This window comes from Prionailurus viverrinus, chromosome A2 (genome assembly GCF_022837055.1).
Source record: "Prionailurus viverrinus isolate Anna chromosome A2, UM_Priviv_1.0, whole genome shotgun sequence".
Taxonomy (NCBI): domain Eukaryota; kingdom Metazoa; phylum Chordata; class Mammalia; order Carnivora; family Felidae; genus Prionailurus; species Prionailurus viverrinus.
In genome coordinates, this window is record NC_062562.1 from 39330410 (window position 1) to 39358019 (window position 27610).

The 27610-nt window shown below is 44.4% G+C and overlaps 1 protein-coding gene across 1 annotated transcript in view; it reads right to left on the reverse strand.

Moving 5' to 3' along the window:
• Nucleotides 1–13115: 13115 nt before the first annotated feature.
• The window catches only part of SHQ1 (SHQ1, H/ACA ribonucleoprotein assembly factor), a 101095-nt gene continuing 86600 nt past the window's right edge, over nt 13116–27610 (reverse strand). Inside the window, exon 11 of the mRNA XM_047850292.1 lies at nt 13116–13835. Coding sequence (XP_047706248.1) covers nt 13292–13835 — 544 coding nt within the window. The 3' untranslated portion in view covers nt 13116–13291. The remainder of the gene's footprint in view (nt 13836–27610) is intronic.

The window sequence follows — 27610 nt, forward strand, 5'->3', positions numbered from 1 at the left end:
GATCCCTCGTCCTATGCTGGCCATGATGACGTCAGTGAGTACTGCCCAGAATGGCTATGGGTGACAGTGCCAGGGACGGATTTTTCAACCTACAGGGCTCGGCTCAGATACAGTAAGTGCCATGGGCTCCTTGTTTAAGTACTGGCGATCTAGAGCCAGTCTTGGTTTAAGCTTAATACCACAGCCTCTTGTTTTCCTTATCCACGCAAAAGGCCACAGGGTGATAAGCTACACTCCTTTAGTGCGTTTCAAATACCTTTTCCACCTTTTGTTGTGTATCAGCTTTTGCTGCCTAACAACCCTTGTTAAAACTGAAGTGTTTTCAAACCTCTATCATTTATTTAGCTCACAAGTCTTGGGGCTGGCAGTCCGGGCTGGGCTCAGCCGGATGGTTCTTTGGCAGGCCTCATTCTCAGGGCTACTGTCAGCTTCCAGAGAAGCTTGGGCAGGGCACAGCTCATCTGGGCTTTATGTATCATCCCACAGGCTAAGCTGGACTTGTTCATACGATGGCAAAAGGGATCCGAGAGTTGCAAACTGTTTATGCATCACATGTGCAAACATCCTGGCGGTCCAAGCAGCTTGCTCTAAGTCCAGAGTCAGAGCCCGAGGGCATGGAAAATTACATGACAAAAAGGGCTGTGGGCACCAAAGGAAGGCATCCAACACATCAAGGAGCCTGGTAAAACCCTGCATTGTTTTGGATGTATTTGGATACAAGTAACAGAACCCTACCCATGTCAGCTTGACTTAAAAAAAGAAAAAAGGCAATTTACTGGCTTGGGTAATGGAATGATCCAGGGTTGAACTAGCTTCAGGAATGGCTGAACGCTGAGGTTGGTATGATATCAGATCTCTCGCTCTCCCTCTCTTTCTCTCTCTTTTCTATCTCCTTCCTTCTTTCTCCCCATTTCTGCTTTCTTGTATAGGATATTCCTTTTCCAGGAAGATTTCACCCACATGATTGCAAAGATAAACATTAACAGCTCACAAATAGCTTCCTTCCAGTTTACCAGTTGAGAAGAAAAGCATCATTTCTTTTTTTTTTATTAAAAAAAATTTTTTTTTTCAACGTTTATTTATTTTTGGGACAGAGAGAGACAGAGCATGAACGGGGGAGGGGCAGAGAGAGAGGGAGACACAGAATCGGAAACAGGCTCCAGGCTCCGAGCCATCAGCCCAGAGCCCGACGCGGGGCTCGAACTCACGGACCGCGAGATCGTGACCTGGCTGAAGTCGGACGCTTAACCGACTGCGCCACCCAGGCGCCCCGAAAAGCATCATTTCTAATAGCTTTGGTCAAAGTTCTGAAGAGGACTTTCATTGGCTGGCCATTCATCTGCCCATCCCTGAACCAATAATTGTGGCCAGAGGTACAGATATTTTGATTGGCCAGACCTGGGCCCTGGGTCCAAACCTATGATAGAATTACAGGGTACAATCAGCCCTTAAGATAGGCAGGGAATAAGCAGTATTATTACAGAGAAGGTCAGGAATGGCTTCCCTGAGAGGATTCCAGACAGGTGACTCAGGTGATTATGGGAAGATGCTTAGGATGACAAGTTTTTTAAAATGCTCAAAAAATAAAACAAGAAAAGGTCTCCCAAGATAAAAGGCAATAAAGGTATTCTCCCAAAAGTGGGAGAAGAATGTGTTATATGGTTATATGTGTTACATGTTCTGGAAAGGCATCTCTGGTAGGCTTTTTTTTTAAAAAAAAAAAATTTTTTTCAACGTTTATTTATTTTTGGGACAGAGAGAGACAGAGCATGAACGGGGGAGGGGCAGAGAGAGAGGGAGACACAGAATCAGAAGCAGGCTCCAGGCTCCGAGCCATCAGCCCAAAGCCCGACGCGGGGCTCGAACTCACGGACCGCGAGATCGTGACCTGGCTGAAGTCGGACGCTTAACCGACTGAGCCACCCAGGCGCCCCTCTGGTAGGCTTTTTACCTCTTGCTCAAAAATAACCCACTGAGACAGGCTTGACCTGCTATGTTATCCATCTCTGGAATATGAAATCTCTCAGTTTATTGTTTCCTGGACTTTGCAAAAAGGGCCCTTCCTGCAAAACCTCCTCCAGGACGGTTTGGAAAATCCCAGAAGCCCTAGGCCTGGCATCCAAGATGCTACTGGAGAGGTATCCATTTCCTACTTCTCCTAACCTGGGAGGTCAGCAAACTTTTTCTGTTAAAAGCCAATTGTAAAGTATTTTAGCCTTTGTAGGCCAAGAGGCCAGCTCACAGCTATTTTGTAGGTATTTATAGAACAAGAGAGAGAACAAATTTGTACAAGTTCTTTTCAACCGCTTAAAATATATTTAAAAAATAAAAAATATAGTCCATTTGCAAAGCTGCACAGAAACAGGTGGCAGGATGGACTTGACCTTAGAGTGCCAGTTGGTCCATTCCTGCCCTAAGCCATCTAAAGTGGCAGGAGGGAAGACAGATACTGTAGGATCCAAATCAGAGCCACAGAAAGAGAGAAGGAGGGAGGGAGGAAGGAAACCAGTGATGGTAGGTAGAGTCTGAGAGAGAGACTGAGGAAGTCTGGAGGGAGAAAGAGGACTCTTTTGGGGCAGTGACTACAATAAAACAGTGACAGAGAGCAAGAGAGTGAGGTTACGCAAGAGAGAACAGGAGAAGATTTGACAATATTTGCTGTGCTTTGCGATGAAATTCACAAAGGACTCCAGTGAATACTCAATTGCTTTTTGGTTACTGTGGTACTGGTACTGGGTTGTCTTCCCCGCCCTTTCTTTATATGATCCACACCTGAGTCTGGGGCCACAGCTTTATGTGGTTTTCTTTGAGCTACTTCCCAATATTCTATCTGGGTTAACACTCCTCTCCATCCCAGTCATCCCAAGTAATCTGGTTCCCTCACTCATCACATCCTTCCACCTGGGATACACTCTCCCCTCCCCAACCACCCTCCACTTGACCAACTCCTGTTTATCCTTTCTTCAGAGATCGTTCATGACTCCTGGAATCTCACTGCCCTGTGTCCTCACCCTGCAAAAGCCTGAGTGCCTCTTGGGTTCCTCCCTTCAAAATGGGGCCACTCCTGCCTGTCCCTGTTGAAAGCAAGGCAGGGCAGAAGCACTTTTGCAAACTGTAAAGGGCTAGGCACGTGGAAGCTGATATTTGGCCCATTTTTGGTCTTCTCTGTGTAATCCTCTCCAGGTGATACTTTCATGGTCCCTTCGAGCCAGATCTCCGCACGCACAGTGTTACTGGGAGGGGAATGATATGCCTGTGATTTGGGGATCTGCTTCGCCAAACAACAGTTTAGTCAGCTTGGGAGAAGGGGGAGAACGGGGTGGTGCTGACCTCTCCCTTAGAGCCTCCCCAAATTCCAAGTGATTGTTTTTACATATCAGGAAATTCTGAGTGTGCCATGCTCAATTAAAGACGCAGGTGTCTCTTCTCCCCAGCAGCTTCCAGGCTGCTACCTTCTCGAGCTCGGCTCAGAACTCCATCTGAACCTGCCTCCTATAAATCTTAAATAAAACAGCCCCCTCAGTCGACAGTAATTAAACAGAGACTCCGCCGCGGCGAGCTTGGCATCCACACCTGCCACTGGGATCCCCTTTCTCCAGGCACCTGCGCTCGGCGGCCATCCCACCCCACCCTCCCCCCGGCCCGCTCGTGCGCACGCGCAGTCAGCTCGAGCGCGCGCCGCCGCCTCCGGCCCGCGCCCGAGGAACAGATGGAGCAATCATGCTCCTCATTCCGCCAGAAGGGCCCCGCTACTCTGGGGGGAGTTCTGTGGTTGTAAGACACATAATTAGACACGTCAGTGGACAATGCGGCGGATTAGAGGGGGTGGGCTCGCATAAGGGAGAACAGGCATCCTCATTGATCTGCGGCGCGCCGAAACGCGCGGCGCTCCCACCCACGCCCGGCCCCGGGGGAGCAGGAGCACCGCGATCGCCTCCGGGTGGGGGGGGCCGCCTGCTGCCACCGCGCCGTGGCTCTGCCGGCCCGCTGGAGCAGCGTGTGTCTTTGCTCTTCCTTGTTAAACACCGCGCCGGTCTGATTTCTGTGCAAAGGATGCCACTCCTGTGGACGTGTCACCTGTCAAGTGTCCAAGCACGACACGGTGGCAGTGGGTCCCGCCGCTGGCGCGGTAGGAGAGACAGCGACAGTTTCAGCTCATCCACCCGCAGCACAGCCCTAGTCCCTGACGCCCCCCCCCCCCCCCCGGGGTGAATGCTTCGAGAAAAGCCCACTAGAGCAGACACCCGCCCCGCCCCAGAGGAGCCAGATGAACTCAGGCCACTTCACCAGGCTCTACAAAGGGCTGCACCTAATGAGGGGAAGAGCCGGGCCTCCAAGGGGAAGATGGGGTTTGCACCCTGGGCTGCCTTTTGGCTACATGGGTGACTGGCAAGTTACTGGGCCTCGGTCTCCTCTTCTTGTTTTGTGGGAATAACCTCCACCTCTCAGGCACTTGTGGGGTAAAGTATGTTTGAGCTGATCTCCTTTGTGAAAATCAGAGACTCGTTCAGGGTAGTTTGAATAATCAGGGTGTGTCAGGTGGGTCTTCTGGGAATGGGAAGCCAAGAAAGGATTGCAAGTGCAAACTCACTGAAGGATGAGGGGAGGAAAGGAGTAGAAGAGGAAGGCCCAGGGCAGCGAGGACTGGCATTTGTGGAGGGAGGGAGACTCCACACCACCAGCCATGCAACCTCAGAAAATCTGGAAGGAAAGCAGAGAGCCTAGAGCAAAGAGCCTGTGGGAAGGGTCCCACATGAGGCAGGAATGGCCCAGTTCTAGCACCTGGCTGTGGCTGTCGGTGGCTAGGAGCAGTCTGGGGAGAGTGCAGCTTCCAAGTGAACACTGCATCCTCTTCAGGATGAGCTCTCTCACCTTGTAGAGCGAGCTCAGTAGTGCATGGCCATGGCTAACCCCAGCACCATGGGTGGCCACATGACTGAGACAAAACCACCCAGCACATTCCACTTTATTGGCCAACTGTGAATGATTCTGAATTTACCTAAACCGATCTAATTAGACTGAAAACGAGGACAATTGCTGGGGATGCTGGAACACAGCTAATCACTTTTCTCGTGGATGTTAACAAGAAGTAGGTAGCTCTAGGGAATCCTGGCAGCCACCTTGGGACATGAGACTTACCTAAATTGGGATGAAATCAACCATTTGAGGATGGTAGAGCAGAGAAAACTCCAAGAAACAGGGCTCTGGTCACATGGTTGGGCAGCTGGGTTAAGTGTCTCCTGAAATCCATTCTGTTGCTGGACTTCTTTCATGAACTAATAAACGCTCATTATTGTTGGAAGCAGTTTGGTCAATTTTCCTGTTTTATAAGAAAGGATTCCAATCTGATCAGCAATATGGGAAATGGATGCCATCCGAACTCCACAAGTAAGAACAGTCACAGGGTCAAGTCTAATGGAACTGAGACGAGAAAAGGGTGGCACAGGGATTCTAGGCTGCTCTGGGACCTCAGGGCAGAAATGTTTGAATCTTCATGTTAGAGAGTAATGTGACTTAACCGCACGTGTCTGCAGCCTTGGGTGCCCAGCCACTCTCTTTGCCATGACCATAACCCTCTCCTTGGTATTTTCTCCACTACACACATTCTTCTAATTCATACTTCTCCTTCTGGAGTCTGCAGGACTGACTCCAGACCCACTTCGTGACTCAATGAATCTCTCACCCTCAGCAATTACTGCCAATGGCCTGATCTGCTCTGCACTTCCCCCTGCAAATTTCTGAGAACACAAATCTGATTGTCCTGGCTCTTGCCTCATTACACAACAAAGAGATTCTGTATACAGTGGAGGCTGGGTATCAGTATTTCTTTAAAATTTCTGATGGTTCAAGTGTGCTGCCAAAGTCACTTCAGTCAAGTTTTCCAGGTCCACAGAAGGCCCGGCCTGTCCTTGGGTCAAGTTCAACTTCAATCCAGTCAGCTAAGAGCAGAGCCTCCTCCAGTGGTGGGTCTCTGGGTACAGAACTAAAGTGTAGACAGGTCCTGCTTGACATGCTTAAAACAAGAGAAGCCTCACACAGACTTTGGCACAAGGCAGTGACTCAACGTGTGACAGCGGTTAGTAAAGTCTAGTCTCCTCTCTAATTCAAAGGTGTACTGTCTTTAATTTTATTTTTAACGTTTATTTATTTTTGAGAGAGTAAGACAGAGCACGAGTGGGGGAGAGGCAGAGAGAGGGAGACACAGAATCCAAAGCAGGCTCCAGGCTCTGAGCTGTCAGCACAGAGCTGGACACAGGTCTCAAACTCAGGGACCTCGAGATCATGACCTGAGCTGAAGTCAGACACTTTAACCCACTGAGCCACCCAGGTGCCCCAAAGGTGTACTGTCTTTAAAGTACACTAGGCTGCTGCTGTACCACAGCTGAGGAAGAGCTGCTGAGGAGGCAACCTACGTCAGCTAGACATTCATGCTTGGCAAATACACTGCACCACAGGAAAATTCTGATTAATTCTATTTACATTGGAGAGGAATTTCTTCCATTGCAGTAAGACCTATTGATGCAGCTAGGAAAAGTCCTATTTGGGGAGGCTGTTCAGTGACCTGGGGAAATACTCACAACCTGATGTTAAGAGAAAAGAAGGGACACTGGGGCGCCTGGGTGACTCAGTCAGTTAAGCGTCGGACTTTGGCTCAGGTCATGATCTCGCGGTCCGTGAGTTCGAGCCCCGCATCGGGCCCTGTGCTGACGGCTCAGAGCCTGGAGCCTGCTTCGGATTCTTTGTCTCCCGTTCTCTCTGCCCCTCCCCTGCTCTCTCTCTCTCTCAGAAATAAACGTTTAAAAAAAAATTTTTTTTTAAAGATATAAAATTTATATAGTGCATGATTCTAATTCTTTTTTAATGTGAGTATATATTTGTATAAGTATACACAGTAAGAAAAAACACTGGAAATAGAGACACCAAAACAGTAACTCTGGTTCTCAGGGAGAAGTTTTTCTTGAAGCTAAATATGTTCAATTTAGAGGACAGACTTTTATTTTGGAATGTCCTTTTCCTTTTTTGATGGTAACCTGCTTTCACGAAAGGATGATTTCAGCGGAGCACTGGCTGGGCAAGCATACTGTATGGTTGATCCATGAACAACACGGGTTTGAAAGGCAGAGTTCCACTCATACACACAGATTTTTTTCACTTAATACAGTACTATAAATCCATTTTCTCTTCCTTATGACTTTCTTAACATTTTCTCTAGCTTACTTTATCGTAAGAATACATTAGATAACACATGTAACAGAAAATATGTGTTAGCTAACTACGTTATTGGTAAGGCTTCTGGTGAACAACAGTAGGCTAATAGTTAAGTCTGGGGGAGTCAAAAGTTCTATGTGGATTTTCAGCTGCATGAGGGGTCAGCACATCTGACCTCTGTGTTGTTCATGGGCCAAATGAATATGCAAAATAAAATGTTGGCAGCTCTACATCAGCAGCCCCTCTACATGCTACCGTGGTTTGTTTTTCCTAATTTTAATTTTATAGAAGTCTGAATATAAGAACCTGGAACCCACTGCGCTGGGGCACAGCCTCGCAGGAATCCCGCTTCTCCAAGCTGATCCCTTTAGCTTTCCCTGGATTCAAGGCTCTTCTGGCAGGACCTGGCCCTGACTGAGTGGCAGTTCAGAGGAGGGAAATAATTTCCAGCCAAGAAGAATGAAGGGTGACCTCCTGGAGGTGGTGGCATTTGAATGGGGCCTTGAAGGCTATGAGATGTCAAGCTATGCAAACTGACAGGGAGAAGAGAAAGCGATGCATGAGCAAACATGTCAAGGTGGGAAAACACAAAGCATAAATACAGTAAATATTTACTACATATTGTGGAAGAAGCTCGATGCGAGGCACTCGGTTGCAAGAGGGCTACTGTGTTCAGAGGGGTCCTGGGCCCGTCGTCAAACTGCTGGAACTTCAGGCTGGAGGCCCGTGAGCTGGGCTCTCAAGTCACTCGGCCATTCCTGCTGCTTCTTCCCCTGAATGCTCAGCCCACGGAGAGAAGGTGGGAAAGGTCTCCCTGGAAAGAACTTACAAGACAAGGGCATACCACTGCCATCCCTTAAAATCCCGGAGACACGGCCTCCAGCACGCGGGCCTAGCTGGACAGAGGAGGCTTGCCCAGTAAAATTGCTGCCTGCAGCGCCCCTGGAGAAAAGCAGAGTACCACTGAGTACAGCCTTGTGGCAAGACTTCCCAGAGGTGAATCCTTTCTGTTCGTTTTTCCCCAAGGGCTTAGGCATCCAGCTCCACATTCATCCCTTTCCTCTAGCTTATCTTTTCATGACTTTGGAGAGCAGTCTTCCTTATCTAGGAAACAAATGGCCTCCACGGAGAGCTCAAAACAGCGAAGTCATTTATCTGTCTGACATGTGTTTCCCTGTTTGTTTTCTCCAGCCTTGACACAAGAGTTGTGTCAACTGTGGATGGCTGTGCCCCAGTCACTTGAGAGGCATGAATCAATTTCCAGCTGCATTTATCACTTGCTGCCTTAAATCAAGTCTAATCAATGCTTCCTTCATTTGGTATGGATTGAAACTATATATAACACGCTCAGAAAACGGCCGGGAAAGGGAACAGATCACAAACAAAAACTCCGTCGGGGATTTAGATGGAATGATGTTAAGGAAACATTTGTAGAGTTTGATTCACTTTAATGGAGATGCCTGACCAAACAGATACAGAGATTTGTTTATGAAGTTTAACTTCAATGTACCTGACATGCAATGTCATTTCATGACGGATCAGTCTATACGAGGGGACTTTTGCATCTTCAAATATTTTATATACATTATGAAGATTAAGTATACATCTGAGTAAGGTTTTATCCCTCTATGGTCTTTAACTCCTTTTTTTTTTTTTTTTTTTTGTCACCATTGACTACATGGGTCAATTTTTAGTTACAAGATATAAAATAATAAAAATCTTTGTATTAAAATACATATCCAGGGGGCGCCTGGGTAGCTCATTCAGTTAAGCTTCCCACTTCAGCTCAGGTCACGATCTCGCGATTTGTGGGTTCGAGCCCCGCATCAGGGTCTGTGCTGACAGCTCAGAGCCTGGAGCCTGGTTCAGATTCAGTGTCTCCCTCTCTCTTTGCCCCTCCCTCGCTCATGCTCTGTGTCTCTCTCTCAAAAATTAAACATTACAAAAATTTCAATAAAAAAATAGATTATCTAGGAGCCCCTCTGATATAAAAAGTTCTTTTATGAAGTCTCACAACAAAGAAAACTTAACCCTCTCTCTCCTTCCCCCAGTTCTTTGTAATAGAATTTGATCCATACAACCAAAGTGGATTTTCCACTAGCAGGTGTGAAAACCGCCCCACAGCTGTTCAGCTAACTCAGAAAGTGGTAGGGAGCAGCCCTGTCTCATTTGTAAATTAATCCTGTGCCAGTGAAAGATGATATCAGCATAGTTACTGGCACCTAAAACCCATCATGCCCACAGCAAGGCCTCGGATTATTCTTCAAGGATAATGGCAGAGGAGAGACAGAACATAGAAAAATAGGTCAATGATAATGCGAACCCAGAAGATGAGGCAGTGCCGTGATTCATTGACATAATTAATATTTCTATCTAATCTGCTGAACTGTGTAGACTTTTACCACTGTCATGCCTCTGAAGCGATTAGCAGGGCTGACTCATTTTCACAGTGCCGGCTCCCCCAGTGACCTGTTGTCAGGTAGCTGAACAGAGAGCCCTGTTCAGCTCTGGGAAGTCCGAGAATAATAACAAACCCTGATGTTGGTTTGATACTTTCCAGTTCATAAAAGTGTTTTGAACATACAGTCTCATCACCCTTTAAGATAAGCAAGAAAAAAGTTTTATCCCCATTTTCAAAAGGAAAAAGGAGGTTCAGAGGTTGGGGTACCCCCTTGGGGGCTGGTCAACACCTGAGCTCTAGCTCTGGAACTCACTTCTTTGTCTCATCAACCCCAAAGCCTTAGTTCTTCTGCTGACCCGTGACTGTCACTGAGGTCCCCTTCTGTTCTTTCCCCAACATATTTTTTTCTCCCATCACCCAGGGTTCTTGGGAAACTCCTACGGTTACAGGAGATCCCTAGAGTTGCTTGGCAGGTTGTCTAGTTTAAAAAAATGAAATAAGAGGCAGCACCTTTGGACTTGTTTTGGGTTACAGACATGGTGTAGTGTTCTTAACTCATCTTAAACAAAGACAGGGTAATGTGATATAACAAAGCTTTAACCCTCTGTGAACAAAGAGAGGGCAGGTGAAAGAAACACTACAGATTTGGAGTCGACAATTAAGGCACCCACTCATGTGGTCTTTGATACTCATGAGAGTTGTTTAATGAGCTCCTCTGTTCTGAGGATCTCTAGGATGGATCATGTTTGCTCATTCTTTTGGGGGGGTAACAGGCTTTTCCACCCATGGCGAGTCTCACACAGAAGTAGATCCTGTGCAGATTCCTAAGTTAAGGGCAGAGTCGATAGAAGGAAGAACTTCCATGGCTTTAAACTTTTTGACAAGAGTGGATCTGCTCAACTTGACATTAGTAGAAGTAAATGAGGGGAGTAACAGATAATGCATCTTCAAACTGGCTTCAGGTAATGTGCCACTGAGAAGAAATGCGTTTTCAATGGTCATAGGCATTTTGAAGCTCTCCAGGGAGCCCGAAAAAAAGTCTTGAACACATTCTGACAAAGCTGTTATAGTGTTCAGGAGTTAACATGCGTGTCGAATGGCAAAGTCACCCCAACTATCCTGTTAATACAAACTGAAATTTATATTGGAAATACAAATACTCACAACCTATATAAACCCAGAGTAAAAGGGAGCATACCATTTCTTGAAATAAAAATGCTGAGATTAATACATATCAGATTTCATTTCATTTCCTCCCTAGACCAAATTAGTTTATTTCATTTATTCATTCATCCAGCCAATATTTATGGAGCGCTGAGAATACAGGCACTGATGATTCAGTGGTAACCAGACACGGCAGAGAACCTGCTCCCTGGGAGCTTACCCTCAAGTGGGAAAATTCACATTTAAAATATGAATGGAGACTTACGCTTCCAATCAAGATGGAGTAATAAAGACCAGATTTACTCTCCCACCTAACATAACCAAAAAAGAAAAACAGGATAATACACGTAACCATGGTTTTCAAGACACTGGATGGCAGGCAATGAAAGCCTGTGATCCTGAGGGACGGGAAACAAATACAGTGAGCCACATCATCACCTGACCTGAGGCACTGTCCAGGCTGCACAGGGAGGGACAATGTAGGCAGTCCCCAGGGGACCCTGGAGTTCAGGAGACAGAGCTGAGGGTGAGGGGACACTGAGGCAGCCGGCGTTTGCAGGACAGAGTACCAGAGAGGAGAGAGCCGCAGAGAAGCCCAGATACCTGGAGAGGGGCCCCTCTGATATTCATGCGAGTACCTACTGCTAAGAGTGTGGAATCGTGGGAAGGCAGCATCTGAAAGTATTAGAGGGAACCGTGCTCAGCACGCATACAGGGGCCTATTTCCACCCGCTAGACTGGAAAATTTGTAATTCACAGGGCAATGGGAAAATCTTTCCTTAGTACCAGGAAATAGTTTGTCCTAGGCTGAACACTGTTCCAGACCTGCCTAACAAATGACATGAGCAAGACCCACAAAGATCACACTATTTCCAAGTAACTTAACTGCATCCCCAAACAAAGCCACAGAACATAAGAATACATACATATTCAGCCAGGTAAAATTTATAACGTTTGGCACTCAGTCGAAGATTACAAGGCATGCAAAGATGACTCATAATGAGGACTTGTATCCAGAATTTATAAAGAACTCTCAAAGCTCAAAAATAAGAAAACAAGCAACCCAGCTTTAAAAAGAAAAAAAAAGGCAAGAGATTTGAAAAGACACTTCACCAAGGATTTGTGGATGACAAATAAGCATATGAAAAGACGCACAGCAATAGAAGCCTTAAAAAATGCAAGTTAAAAGCACAGGGAGATACCATCTCACACCTAATAAAACGGTAAAAATGTTAAAGCCAGATCATACCCGGTGATGACAAGAATGCGAAAGACCTGGAACTGGTGGAAACGTGAACTGGGACAGCCATGTTGGGACACAGTTTGGCAGTTTCTCGAACTGTTACACATCCACCTACCATACGGCTCAACCATCCCACTACTGGATATTTACCTAAGAGAAATGCAAGCATATGTCCGCACAAAGACTAGGACACAAATGTTCGTAACAGCTTTATTTGGAACAGCAGAAAGCTGGAAACAACCCAAACGTCCATCAGTAGGTGAATGGAAAAATCTATCCAATGAATTACTACTCTGATACGGGGAAAAAACAAAAACCAAAAAAGCCCTCTCAATACAGGCTACATTGATGAATCTGAAAATAATTACAGTGAGTGAAATGAGCCTAATTTAAAAAAGAGGGGGCGCCTGGGTGGCGCAGTCGGTTAAGCGTCCGACTTCAGCCAGGTCACGATCTCGCGGTCCGTGAGTTTGAGCCCCGCGTCAGGCTCTGGGCTGACGGCTCGGAGCCTGGAGCCTGTTTCCGATTCTGTGTCTCCCTCTCTCTCTGCCCCTCCCCCGTTCATGCTCGGTCTCTCTCTGTCATAAAAATAAATAAAGAAAAACGAAGAAAAAAAAAAATTTTAAAAAAGAGTACATATTACATGATTCCATTTATATTAAATCCTAGGAGATGCATACTTAATGTACAGTGTCTGAGCAAGTAGAGCGTGCGACAATTGATCTCAGGGTTGCGAGTTCAAGCCCCACGTTGGTTATAGAGCTTACTTAAAAATAAAATCTTTTTTTTTTTTTCAACGTTTATTTATTTTTTGGGACAGAGAGAGACAGAGCATGAACGGGGAAGGGGCAGAGAGAGAGGGAGACACAGAATCGGAAACAGGCTCCAGGCTCTGAGCCATCAGCCCAGAGCCTGACGCGGGGCTCGAACTCACAGACCGCGAGATGGTGACCTGGCTGAAGTCGGACGCTTAACCGACTGCGCCACGCAGGCGCCCCTAAAAATAAAATCTTTAAGAAAAATATATTCATGGGCTCTACCTTGTAGAGATTCTGCCAGAACTGTTATTTCATCTTCAATATTAATTATACTTTGGTGAAAATACTTTAAAACGTTATTTTTAAGGTTGTGACAAGGAAACCAACAGGTATCAACATAAGCTCCGTGGAAAAGTGTTGCATACACTAAGAAAAAGGACCAAGTGGAAGTGAATTCTCGTTCTGTAAAGGAAACCAAACCCGCCATAATTCTCAGCAGTGAGGAAAACCACGCAGTCAATCACTTGGTGTCTGCCAGTCGCCTCTGCCCTGCACGCTGCTGTGGCTTGCAGCCGCGGAGTCCTCAGGTCCGGACACTTGAACTCTCGAGTTCAGTTGCTCTCCAAGCTCCTCTATCAGCGGCCCAGAGCCTCCAGGAGCCCGGGGGGAGGCGGGTGGCTTTCTCGGACTACCACCACATCTCTCGACGGCTGAATTTCTGCACACCCCGTCATCAATTAGCAGGTCGCCACGTTCCTTGAGAAAGGGACCCTGCCAGGAACGCACTGTCTCAGACTCACCACCTGAGAGCTCCCCTTGTTCGGAGTCCGAGCCTTCGGTCTCACGTGAGGTGGTGCTGTCTGACTCCTCCGTGTCACCTGCCTCAGGAGGGCAGGCAGGTGTCTGCTGCCTGGAAACAGGACGGCCTGCTTTTGATGCAGTGTCTTCCTCCTGGACAAGAAGTGCTGCGGCCTCCAGTTCTTCCAGTTCTAATCCCAGCTGGGCCTTTGTCAGGGACACTTTCTTTAAGGTTTCTGCAAGAGCTGCCAACTTATTGGACCTTGAAAGCCATTTGAAGAAGAAATATTAGGACAATTCATTAATTGGCCTGAGAACGAAACAGCTTCTTTATATAGCTTAAAGAAGTAAGAAAATAAAGATGGGTCCATACTTCACGTGACACACCAAGATAAATCCCAAAACAGATCAAAGAAACGTAAAAGAAAATGAAGTGGTGAGGTATGACAAGGAAATGCAAGAGATTCCCTTCATAACCCTAGGATGAGGAAGCCCTTTCTATCTATGACTTAAAATCCAGAAGCCACGAAAGACTGATAAATTCAATTTAAAAAAACCTATAGGACAAAAACCAAAAAACAAAACATCATAAACAAAGTCAATAGGCTAATACAAAATTGAGAAAAATACTAGCAACTCATGTCACAAAGCAAGGCCTAATTCCCCTAACACGGTTCTTAAAAATGGACATAACAATTCATCAGAAAAATGGACAAAAGACATAAGCAACAATTCTCACAAAAGGAGATATAAATGCCTCTTAAACGTATGAAAAGATGTTCAACTCCAGTCAAATAAGAGACCCAAACTAAAGTCACAGTGAGATACATTTCTCATTTATCACAATGGCAAACACCCAAACGTGATAACACGACGAGAGAGGCTTGGGGGAAAGACCCCTCCCCACACCGCTGGCGACAAATTAAACAGGTACAGCCCCTGTGGAAAAGGTGGCGATAACTTTCCAACTTGAGAATGTACACACCCTTGGCCGAGCAATACCACATCTGGAAATTAAACACACATGCTACAGGACAGAGGCCCAGGGTATTCACTGACATTGTTTTCAATACCCCCAAATGGTAAATAACCAAGTGCCCGCGACCGCAGGACTGGTTAACTACCTTATGGAATATCCATGCAAAGGAAGAGCCTATGGCTGTGTACGGAACAAAGCGTTCTATGGGCTAACCCAGGTTACACTGTGTAACAGCAACAACAAACGGCACACCGTTATGTGGAGGCTACCTTTTATGTTAAACAAGGGGAAAGAAATAAAAACACCCTTCTGTTTGTTTGTATACTTATCAATAAACTCTGGAAAGCTGCAGAAAACACTAGCTTATGTGAGGGGGTCTGGTGGGGACTGGAAAGGTAGAGGAGGATGGTAAGAGGGAGGCTTTTCACTGGAATTGTTTACTTTTAAACTCTGCAAGCGTAACACCTATTCAAAAATTTTAAGTATACAAAAGAGAAAAAAGCAATACTATAGAGAGCAGCATGACGTGCTTTTTACTTTTTTTTTAATGTTTATTAATTATTTTTTAGAAAGCGCACATAGGCGGGGAAGGGGCAGAAAGAAGGGGGACAGAGGATCTGAAGCAGGTTCTGCGCTGACAGTGGAGAGATATGGCGCTCAAACTCATGAACTGTGAGATCATGACCTGAGCCCAAGTCGATGTGCAACTGACTGAGCCACCCAGGCACCCCCTTTATATTTTTATCAGAAAATCATGCCATGTTATTTCAGAGGATAATTTTCAATTTGTAACATTACATTATACTAAACTTTTTTTTATTAAACTTAGAGGCATTCGTACTTTTCCTTTGTTTCGAAAGAAGCAAAAAAAGCATACTGCAGGTGTCCAAAACTCATGGCTTTACTCCTCCCTAGAGGAAAATCTGAAGTGACAACTGAAAAGGGCGGCAGTGAGCAAGTGAAAATGATCAGCACGCTGACCTTGGCTTCTACGTTTCTCTAACTCTGGAGCTGAAATGAGTGTACAAAACATTTAGTGGCTTTGAGACAAACTGGATGACGGTGAGTTCACAAGATAAATTCACTTGTAAAAGTGTAGTCCATCCCATAATATCAAGAAAATGGGGCTTTGTTTCACTGGAGCAGAAGTGACTGGTGGGGCAATGGGAACTAGTGAACAAAGGTGGTGTTTTTCACCTAAGTGCCCAGGTATATCTGAGACCCTTTGATCTCAGAATATTTAGTGTAATAATGACTTTGTGCAGGGATGCTCTGTGCCCTGGCTGCCCTCCATGAGCACAGTCAGGTCCCAGAAGCCCCACTGCAGTGTCCCAGGGTGGGTGCTGAGGTACTGCCAGGTGAATGGCCAAGGGCAACAGCCATCACTGAGGGCAACTTCCTCTTATGTGAGGAAACCCTTGAGTTTCAGTGCTGGGATTCCCAGAGCTTAGAAAAAGAACGGCGGGTAGGGTAAAGAAGAAAATTAGGATGGGATCAGCTGAAGTCAGCTTATGATTCACCAATGGTCTACAAACTCTGGATGAACTCTCATCACTTTAAGACATCTCTAAAAGCACAGTTATGGGGCGCCTGGGTGGCGCAGTCAGTTAAGCGTCCGACTTCAGCCAGGTCACGATCTTGCGGTCCGTGAGTTCGAGCCCCGCGTCAGGCTCTGGGCTGATGGCTCAGAGCCTGGAGCCTGTTTCCGATTCTGTGTCTCCCTGTCTCTCTGCCCCTCCCCCATTCATGCTCTGTCTCTCTCTGTCCCAAAAAAAATTAATAAACGTTGAAAAAAAAATAAAAAAAAAAATAAAAGCACAGTTATGGAATACCATGGTCGCGATGTAATTTACATCCATGTCCAAGACAGTTGTAGATGACATCCACAAACCATATATGCTGAAACCCTGACTGCCAGTAGTAAAGAATTTGGTCTGAATTAGTGGACCAGTTTGCAATATCTTTGCCCCAAGGCCCTGTCAGCCTAGAAGCTAGTTCACGGCCATCTTTCTCACTGAAGTGGGCCCTCTCTGGGTAGTGATGTGCACCTGTGAGAGGTAAAGAGCAAAGAATCTAGGAAAGAAGACAATGCCTCTTACTAAATTATAATATTAGAAATAAAATTTGGGGGTGCCCGGTGGCTCAGTCGGTGAGCATCCAACTTTGGCTCAGGTCATGACCTCACGGTTCATGAGTTCAACCCCGCATTGGGCTCCATGCTGACAGCCTGGAACGTGCTTGGGATTCTCTCTCCCTACCTCTCTCTGCTTCTATCTCACTCACTCAATCAATGAATCAATCAATCAACTTTTAAAAAAATAACAGGGGCACTTGGGTGGCTCAGTCAGTTGAGTGTCTGGCTCTTGATTTCAGCTTAGGTCACGATCTCACAGTTCATGGGTTTGATCCCCAGAGTGCAGGGCTGGCTTTGGATCCTCTTTCCCCCTCTCTGCCCTTTTCCCACTCACACATTCTCTCTCAAGGATAGACATTAAAAAAAAAAAAAAAAAAAAAAAAGATTTTAAAATCAAAGCTCTTCCTTCAGTGACCATACATTTCACACTCTGATTAGCCATGACAAATACTATCGACAGTATATGAAAGACAATGTTCCACACACATCCCGACACTCATTCCAAGTGACAACTTCATGGGTCAGTTGCATTTTTGTCCACATTACCGATGACAAAACAGAAGCCTAGAGGGTTAAGAGACCTGCTGCAGTTTCCCCAGCTGAAAGGGGCAGTCAAGACTGGAAAACCATGCTGCAGAGCTCTAGTGGGCTTTCTCCTCCACTACCGGGCCTCCCACAAATTATCCAGGCTCTGAAAAGTCTCCTGTCCTATGACCACATTCTTCCCTTCTCCCCAGGTGGAGCTCAATTCAACATCTTCCAAAAGAGCAAGTTCTGACAGGCATAGGCAAAGAAGGCTGCAAACAGTGATCTCTTTAGCTTAGCAGTCTTAAATGAAGTATACATCTAACTAAGCCTTAACTACAGAGGTTTAAAATTGAAGCAAAACATCTGAATTATTTGTGAGGATATGGTGAACTCTCAGGTTGAAACCATCTGGACCTTTGTTATTGTCCACTATCTGTGTCATGTGTAACAGAACAAATTTGGAATTTCAAAGCCCCTCACCCCTAATCCTGGCTCTTTTCAGACACAGTGTAACCCCACAAACTGTGAGACTATAAAGGATCTACTCTAAGAGGCAGGAAAGTGGCCCAGATGTGCCATATGACCCCCAACAGGACTTGTGCCTGTTACCAGGTGATGTGAATTTTTACCCTTGAGTTTGTTTCTCACTTTAAGTACTGCATTCATTTAAAGTGACCCATTCATATAAAATATGTAAAAAACGAATCCTATGTTCATTTTTGCTTCTTCACAGTGCTGACCCATCTCTGTTTCTTATTAATCCCACTTTTACTACCTCAAGCTGGCTACTTTCCTAAATTAATACTAAAGTTCTGAGAGAAACCTTAAGTTTATAGAGGAAGCATTCTGAATTCTCCACTTAAAGAATGCGAGAATAAAAAGGAATTAAAAATTTCAAAACATCATTGATGGAGAATGTGACCCAACAGTCCAAAGAATTAAAGTTGGGTTTGTTTCTATTAAATTATTTTATGCAGATAACTTAGCAATCACTGTTTACAATAAAAGAAACTATCTGTTTAGAGAAAAAAAATTAGGCTGAGAAAGAGTAGCCTTTTTGTTCTTTCAACCACAGGTAAAATTAGAGTTGGTTCCAAATCTGCCACTCTTATATTCTAGAACCTAACTCTGCAACGGCGCTTTCCATTTCAGAGAGCACCTCATTTAATGTAGTTAGTGGTTTTTCACCGTCACAGTCAAAACAGACCAGCTAGTTCATGTCAGAAAGCTTTGCCGAGTGATGTTATTAGTTAACCAGAATGCTTACAAAAACCAGGTACATTCTGATCCAAGCAATGAATATAATGAGTTACTAGTTGTACTTACGGTACACATTTTATATTGAAATGAAGAGCGCCTACTTGTTAAGAATGTATTTATTAAGGAATGAAGAGATTCATTATTTAAGAGCCATGACAACTGGATAATGGTAATGTCATATTTTAACACAACTATACTCAAAATAGGTTTTCCTTAGACAGTTTTTGGAAATGTAATCCTACCACGTAGCTTTTTAAAAAGCTTTCATTCTGTTTGTATATGTGAAATAATCTCCTATTTGGAGGATTTTTTTTTTTTAATTAAAAATGCTCTCTGACAAGTTGTAGCAAATACAACTACGATCAGTGACTAATAGCAACAGCTGGAAGTACACGCCTTGACCATCGCTAGGCTAATACACAACTTCCTCAATTATTTTATATTTTGGTGAATGAGTTAAAAGAAGGGGGGGGAGGGATCCAAGGCCTTATGAAATAGCCAAAACAAAGTCCAAAAAGGGCTCTAAAGTGAAGGGAAAATGATGTATAAATAGAAAGCATACATCCTGTTTCTTGTTGTAGAGTTTTGTTTCCAACTATCAATCAGCTTTTCACCACTTCCTGCAATAGCTGATCTACTATAAATCTCGTAGTAACTGACTAGGTTTCATTTCCTCTGCCAAAAGCCACTAACCTGTCAGGCATGACATACTGACACTAGAGCCAGCAACTGATAACGTAAGACAGGACGCCAGTGAGGCAATGCAACAAACATTTCATACGGGACGACAGGACACAATGACTTGGCCTTTTAATTTCAAAGGACACATACACACCAGGCTCTGTGTGGGAACAAATAGTACATCAACTATCTTTTTAAAGGGTACACTGATAATAATGGCATATGATCATAGCTCCTCCCTATTGAAAAGTACCAGTTCCAAACTTCAAAATCCCCTGCCCGAAACACAGTGATGTAGCCTGATAAAAAAGATAGTACGTTAGCTTTAAGTAGAAGTTGCTAATGACAGTCTTTTGTCTTGACTTGAAAAACACACACCAATTGATGCACAGATGATCACACAATTATGTGCCATCATACCATACTACTGAAAACCGCCTCCAGCTCCATCATTAACAGAAATGATCTCTTTAAATAAGAAGCTACTAATTTAATACAGAAAATGCTACAAGTTATTTAACCCATATTGAGTTTGGGCCAGTGAAATCAGTTTTCACCCTATTTCTGACTTCACGTACCACCACTGTGGGCTTGGGCTATGCATATTAACATGTAGTCTACAGAGCCACTGAATAATTTCCTGAAAACTCCCTGCACTGGCTTCCTAGCGCTGCCATAACAAACTACCACAAACTGGTGGCTAAAACAACAGAGATTCCTTCTTTTACAGTTCTAGAGGCTACAAGTCCTCAATCTAGGTGTTGACAGAGCTGGTCCCTTCTGAGGCTGAGGGAGAACCGGTCCCATGCCTCGCTCTTCACTTCTCCTGTTGCTGGTAATCCTGGGTGTTCCTTGGCCTATAGACCCATCATTCCAAATTCGGTCTCTGTCATCACACGGCACTCTCTGCGTGTGTCTGTTTCTTCACAAGCTGTCTTCCCTATGGCAGTGTCTCTGGCTCTTCTCCTCTCCTTACAAGGATATCAGTCATACTGGCTTAAGGGACCACGCTACTCCAGCATGACCTCATCTTAACAATCAATTACATATGCAGCAACCCCATTTCCAGATAAAGTCACATTCTCAGGTTCTGGGAATTCTGAGGGGACACTCTCCAACATACTGTACTCCTTAGAGCTGAAACAGACAGTGGAGATGCTCATTAATGGAAGATAAATTAAAACCAAAAAAGGTCACTCAAGGTAAAGCAACATAAAAAGCCAAAATTTAATAGTAAACAGTAATTTTTAAAAAGTTAAGATTTTACCTTCAAACAAAATTACAAATTACACAAACAAGTTCATAAAATGTTTAATCATTTAATATGTAGGTTAAAACTATGACTATGTACCATTTCTCTAAATGAACAAAGAATGAACCAGATATTAACTGTATTTACATCTGTTCTAACAAAATTATATTATGGCACTATATGATATTCATCACTTTAGGTCAGTCTTCTAGGGCGAATCAGAGAACAGATAACCATCGAAGCATCATCCATTTTCTCAAGGGTCTTTCAATCATGTGACACTCAAATGATTCCTTTGGTATTTAAAGATTTGTCACTAATGCCATTATTATTGTAGAGTTTTCTTCTGCAAGTAACTAGTATTATTATTTTTTAACGTTTATTTATTTTTGAGAGAGAGACAGAGCAAAGTGGTGGCGGGGCAGAGAGATAGGGAGACACAGAATCGGAAGCAGGCTCCAGGCTCTGAGCTGTCAGCACAGAGCCCAATGCGAGGCTCGAAGTCATGAACCGCGAGATCGTGACCTGAACTGAAGTTGGGACACTTACCTGACTGAGCCACCCAGGGGCCCCCTCCTGCACTTAACTAATCCCACACTTCAAAGCATCAGTGTCCATGGTTGTGTGGCTCAAGCACAGCTCCTTTAACACTTTCACTGTCTTTGTGAAGTCCTTGATCTTTCACACAATGTGCAATTTATTTGTACCAAACACTACCAACAATCAGCAAGAGGTCAAATGACAAAAAGCCTGGCTGGATGGGTGGGGAGGAAGCTAGAAAGGAAATGATATGCTACAGTGGGACTAAATTTATTAAGTGATTTGGTCATTAGGGAATATTTCTGTGTTTTGACTATCATCACTTCTCTAACTCTGGAAGTCAGAAACTCAAATAATGAATATTCAGAAATAAGGACCCCCTGCATGACATACATACACAGCTGCACACACACACAGACACACACACACACACACACACACACACACACACACATTTTTAGACTTGAGGTAAAAAAAATAAATAAATAAATTGCTATAGTAATCTCACATACTGAAGACTATGCCTCAGGTAGGGTAAATGAAGGATGGAGGTTTATCCAAATCCAGAGATCTAGAAAGGCTATCATTCGCCTCATCACTGATATCCATCTAAGAAGTGGAAGGGTGAAGGTGATAAACAGATTAAGAAAGATACAAAGTTCATAAAGACTGTTCAAAAGAAGTGGACTCAACTCCTCCTTGAAACTATTTTGCATTTATTTATGTCAGACCGAATCAGATTAGCAGAGATAGAAATGTGAGTCCCATAAATTTGCCACATTTCCCTCTACTCCCCCACATCTCAGCAGAAATGCTTTTGCTGAAATGTGCTCAGCTGTAATCCTCCAAAACTGGGTGTTCAGGGTCAATTTCAAAACCGGCCCCATGAAACTCTTGGAATTGTCAAACTCAGAGGGCTCCCTTTCCCTGCTGGCTGTTAGCGAAGTCAAATCTGTGACCCGCCTGGTGTAATGGAATGTACCCAGAGCTCCTCCTGCCTTCCTTTTCATTCTGTTGCTTTTGTTTTTTTACCTTTAATTAATGCCACGTTGTTTTACACACACACACACACACACACACACACACACACACACACACACACATGCTTTAAATAATTTCTGGTAGAAGGCAAAGAAAAAAAATTAGTCATTTGAGTGAAATAAAATAGCTGGTTAAGTAAAAAATACACAAAAACAAAACAAACAACAACAACAAAAAACCCACTTTTGTTGGACAGAAAAGGATATGGGGAAATGAGGATTATGGGTTCCAGCCTAAGACAGATATATTTTCTTCTCAAAATGATTCCACGAAGCACAACATTTTGGGTATTTCGGACTTGAACCATTTTGACAATATTTCTACATTTCATCTATGCGAAAAGGGCAGATGGTGCTGTTTAATAACAGAGGCACAGTATTTTGACCTCTTCTTAAATGTTCAGATGAAATGGCTGCTTGGATTCCATTAAACCAAGTGGAGGTCAATCAAGAAGATGGAGAAGGCATTACTATGAAGGTGGTGTCAGAAGAAAGGTGTTATAGGTGGAAATGTGTCCCCCACAAAGGTATGTTGAAGTCCTAAACCCCCAGAACCTGTCAATATGACCTCAGTTGGGAACAGGATCTTTCCAGATATAATCAAGTCAAGAGGGTGTCACACTGGGTTTGGGCAGGCCCTCAACCCAATGACTCCAAAGGGATTGCTGCCCTGATAATAATACCATGTGAAGATAAAGAGATGCAGAGAAGGCCATGTGACAACAGTGACAGAGACTGGAGCGACGTATGTACAAGTCAGGGTATGTCAAGGCTTGTTCACTATCACCAGAAGGAAGAAAGAGGCATGGAAAGGATTTTCCCCTCAACGCTCCAGAAGGAACCAGCCTTGTGGAGGACACCCTGGTGTTGGACTTCTGGCCTTCAGAACTTTCAGAGACTAACTTTCTGTTGTTGTAAGTCATGCAGTCCGTGATCATCTGTTACACTGGTCCTCAGGAACTAACAAAGAGGGGTATATAAAGATCAAGATTTTTAGAGCTGAACACAAATTAGAAAGAAGCTCATACAAGTTCCTGGTTTGACAGATGACAGAGTGGAATCACCAAAAATATCAACAGCAGCAGGGCACAGAAAAGTTGCCTTCACTGATAAAATGCAGAGAATGGAACGGTCTGTTTCGATTCCTGTCTGAATCTCAACACCTTGGTTCTACAGTTCTGTGCTATCATCATGATGTTTCCCTGTGTAAAAACCTGCAACAGCTTTCCCAAAATAGGATAGTATCCAAACTCCCCACTGAGGACAAAGTCCCAGGGATCTGGCCCCTGGGTGCTGCCTGCCTGCCTCTCAACGAGGTCACCTGCCATACGTGTCCAAGTCACTGTGCGCCATTCACCACCCTCTCTCCATCCTGAGGACACACTAATGCTGCATTGTGCCTCAAGGCCCCTGCACTTGGCGCACCCCCCCATCTGGAACATTCTTCCCCTAAGTCTTCCCATGCTGGGTCTTACTCATTCAATATCAGCTAAAATACCACCTCAGTCTTATAAAAGCAGTGCTTCCAGACCTATTTTATGTCCTGGAACACAAAGAAAGTGGTATTTGCCTGGCATGGTACTGGGCCTGCACCCTACTTGCCATCCTGAAGGTGAGGGGCCAATGTTCTCATTCCTCTGACACCCATTTGTGGTGCCATGGACCACCAGCCGGTATACCCTGCCCTTCGCCCTCCAACTTCTCATACGCAGACCTCCTATTAGGAACTTGGTGGAACAGGGCAATTTTGAGGTCTACACAAGTGGAAGTTCTGGCTGAATTTTTCAAATATGTCCTTTTTGTCTCCACCTTCCCTCTTGAAAGCAGAATGAAAATGGCTGCTTCCAAATTTCCTGGCATCCTCTGAAAAAGAGGGTTAAGTGATTTAATGTGTTTATTTCTTTGAGCGCTTGCTCTAAATGCTAAAATTTTCCTTGGTTACAAAATATAAAGTTAGTGCGCTATGTTGCTTTCACAATACTAAGACGGGAAAATACTTACGTGCTGGTATGTTTACCACACGCACAGGCTGAAGCCTACAGCTCTCCAGATTAGGACAAGTGTCAAAAACTTTGAAAATTCGAAATATTTATCCACTCACTGGTATGATACACAGTGAAACGTCTTCTGAAACACACGCTGCAATGGCACGAAGCACGTAATCCTGAGCCATTCTATGGTTTCTTAATGACAATCCTCTCCTACAAAACGAATGACAGTGGTACACTGCTCGCTGGTTTGGCTTTTCCAGAATTACTAATTGTCTGACTTGTCACATAAGCTTTGCCTCTCGCCACTCACTGTGAACCACGGTTAATACGCTCTCTAAGGGAAGTTTGGAACCTTTGATTTCCTAGTGAGAAAACAGGAACGACATGACAGGACACAGTTCTGGGACAGACAGGGGCAGTGACAGTGCTAAGTGGCCACCTCTGGGGCCGGCCCGCCATACCTTCCTCTGCTCTTACACAAATCACTCCATGCCGTGCCCACCCGTACAGTTCACTGGTATAACAAGGGCAGCTGGTTGACCTGTCTGCCTCTGTGGGGAAGCCGGACCTAGAGCTGCAGCATTCGGCCCCCTCCTAAATGGAGATCCACCACGTCTGTTCCTTGTTGCACCCGGAAGACCACCCTGGAAGGGAAGGGGTCCTGCTGGCACGTCTTAGAACTGGTCAGCAAAGGCGAAGAGGAGAGTGCTCAGAAAATATGCCACCTATAATCTAGTCAGCACTTGGACTCCCTGGTCTCCCTACTTCGCACTCCCCACACAGCTACGTTACTACGTTACTGGCTGTGCACCTCCTTCAGATTTAACGCTCTCATTGTGCCAGATTTTTTTTTAAGTGCCCCAAAGAGACCTTTAAGATTGGTGTTGGGTTGGAACATTCACAAAAATAACGCTGAAGGAACGAAACCACACACACACAAGAGTACGGATTGTATTATTTCACTTGTACAATGTTCGAAAATGGGCAAAACCAAGAGATGGTGAGAGAAGTCAGGACAGTGGTTACAGGGTGGGGGCTGGGGAATGACAGTGCACTAAGGAGCTTCTGGGAAACCTCTCAGGCACAATTCCTGATTTGGGTGGCACTATACCACACCAGAATTCATTCTTAGTCTACTTATCATCTGTGCGCACTTCAACAAAAATTAGCTTAAAACAACCATCACAATAAGAAACACGAGTCCTGGAAAAGAAGTCACAGGCTTTGGACAATCTGCTCTGGAAAAGGGGATGGAGCGTTGGAGAGGAGGAATGTGTCCATTTGAGGGGACAGGATCATGGAGCTGGCTTCGGTTTCCTCTGGCAAACTGGGCAGGACCTCTAATACAACACTCCTCACTGCAAACTTCTTTTTAAAAGTCATGGCATGTTCTACCAAATACAAAGAGAATCTTAAAATGTGCCTAGAGAAAGACCCATTAGTCATCTCTTTCAATGTGTGTACTAGACACAGAAAGTTGTTCTTTGCAAAGTACACAGCTCACCACCATGGAGGTTATTCCCCTGGTGTAGGTGAAAACCTGTCTGTGGGGGCATTTCAAATGATATTTTTAAAGGTATTCGCCCCCTAGTCCCCTGGACATTTGATCTACAGACCAACCCTAGTACTTTCTGAAATATAAAATAATAATTTCTATTAATTTTCCTTCTGGTACTGCTTCTAAGCCTCTAAAACGGCATCCTATCTATCAAAAACCTAAAGATGAGCCACCAAAAGTCTTTATACCAGTTGTATGAATATTTTACTTGAAGTGAGAGATTTTATCTAATTTGTGTATTACAGAATAAAGCTTAGTTTCATACAATAGTTTTTTTTTTTTTAATGGGCATTAAAGATTTAGAAGACTACGTTCTGTATGAGCAATCCCAATTAAAATTTATACAGCAACAAGAAAAAAACTTCCCACCTGCGGGGGGCGGGGAGGTGGAAAACAACAAGACCAAGTTTTGAGATGCTTCATTTATTATGATGATGATTAGGGAACTGAACAAGGACACATTTTTTTCGCTGAGGGGTTTTTGCCTCAATGCTGACATTTATTTTTTTGCCACATGAGGATGTTCACCAACACATTTCTCTGTGAAATAATAGAATTGGATATTATAATCAGACTTTTCTTATCTTTTTTTTTTTTTTTAATATTTAGTTTTGTCAGAGAAAGAGAGAGAGTGCAGGTATGCAAGTGGGAGAGGGGCAGAGAGAAGAGGACAGATGATCCAAAGTGGGCTCTGCGCTGACAGCAGCAAGGCTTATGCAGGCGTGAACCCACGAACTGAGAGATCATGACTTGAGCTGAAGTTGGATGCTCGACTGAGCCAGCCAGGTGCACCTATGGTCAGACTTTTCAAATCAATTCTGAAATTCAAGAGATTTCTTTTTTTTTTTTTTTTAATTTTTTAATGTTTATTTTTGAGAGAGAGACAAAGACAGTGTGAGCAGGGGAGGGGCAGAGAGAGGAGGAGACACAGAATCCGAAGCAGGCTCCAGGCTATGAGCTGTCAGCTCAGAGCCCGACGTGGGGCTTGAATTCATGAGCCATGAGATCATGACCTGAGCTGAAGTCGGACACTTAACCGACTGAGCCACCCAGCTGCCCCTTTTTAATTTTTTTTCATGTTCATTTATTTTTGAGAGAGAGAGAGCACAAGATGGGGAGGGGAAGAGAGCCGGAGAGACACAGAATCTGAAGCAGGCTCCAGGCTCCAAGTTGTCAGCACAGAGCCTGACGTGGGGCTCGAACTCTCGAACCATGAGATCATGACCTGAGACGGAGTCAGTTGCTTAATCCACTAAGCCACCCAGGTGCCCCAAGGGAGTTCGTTTTCTAATAAACTCCACTCATGTGTAGATTAACACTCAAAGTTAATATTTCTTATACTGATGATAAAGTCTCTAGAGGAATCCACTCCTTCCCTTCCCTTTCCTTATTTAAGCTACCTCTTCACAAAAAAGAACTATTTAGCACTCTTCAGACTAACCCTAGGGCTTTACTTTATATTACCTGCTGTCCCCTCAGGAGTTATGCCACAGATTACATCACTCAATTCTACTCTCATCAGCCAGAGACTAACCATTTATGCCTCTGGCTAATCTGTTTCTAAATAAATTGTCAATTTCCTGCAATAAAATTTCTACAGAAAATCTCTAAATTCTACCACAGGTCAACAGTGCCTTATCTGAAACCCTTGGACCTGTAGGAATTTCCATTTGTTTGTTTTGCATTTCCGAAAGGTAATCCTGGATATGTACTACTATACCATCTATGACCGAACACCCCCAGCAACAACTTGTAATCAAATATACTAATATTTTTCTGCAGCAAAATGTACAGCTAGTCTCTCCGAGTGGAATAAGGAAAGATTATAAATAGCCTCATGTCAGGTGAGTTCAGGTCAGTCAGGTTTTGCTGCCAATTGCCCTGAAGATACTTGTGCTTTCAAAATTTTCTGGGTTTCAGAATTGCACACAAGGGGTTGAGCACTAGAACCAGAAGCTAGCAGACTGAGTTGCAGCTTTTCAGCTCAAGTGCCCAGGTCCAAGATCAGCCTTTTGACAAATATTCACCGAGCACCTGCTATCTGCCAGGTTTGGTGTATATAATGGTGAAGACA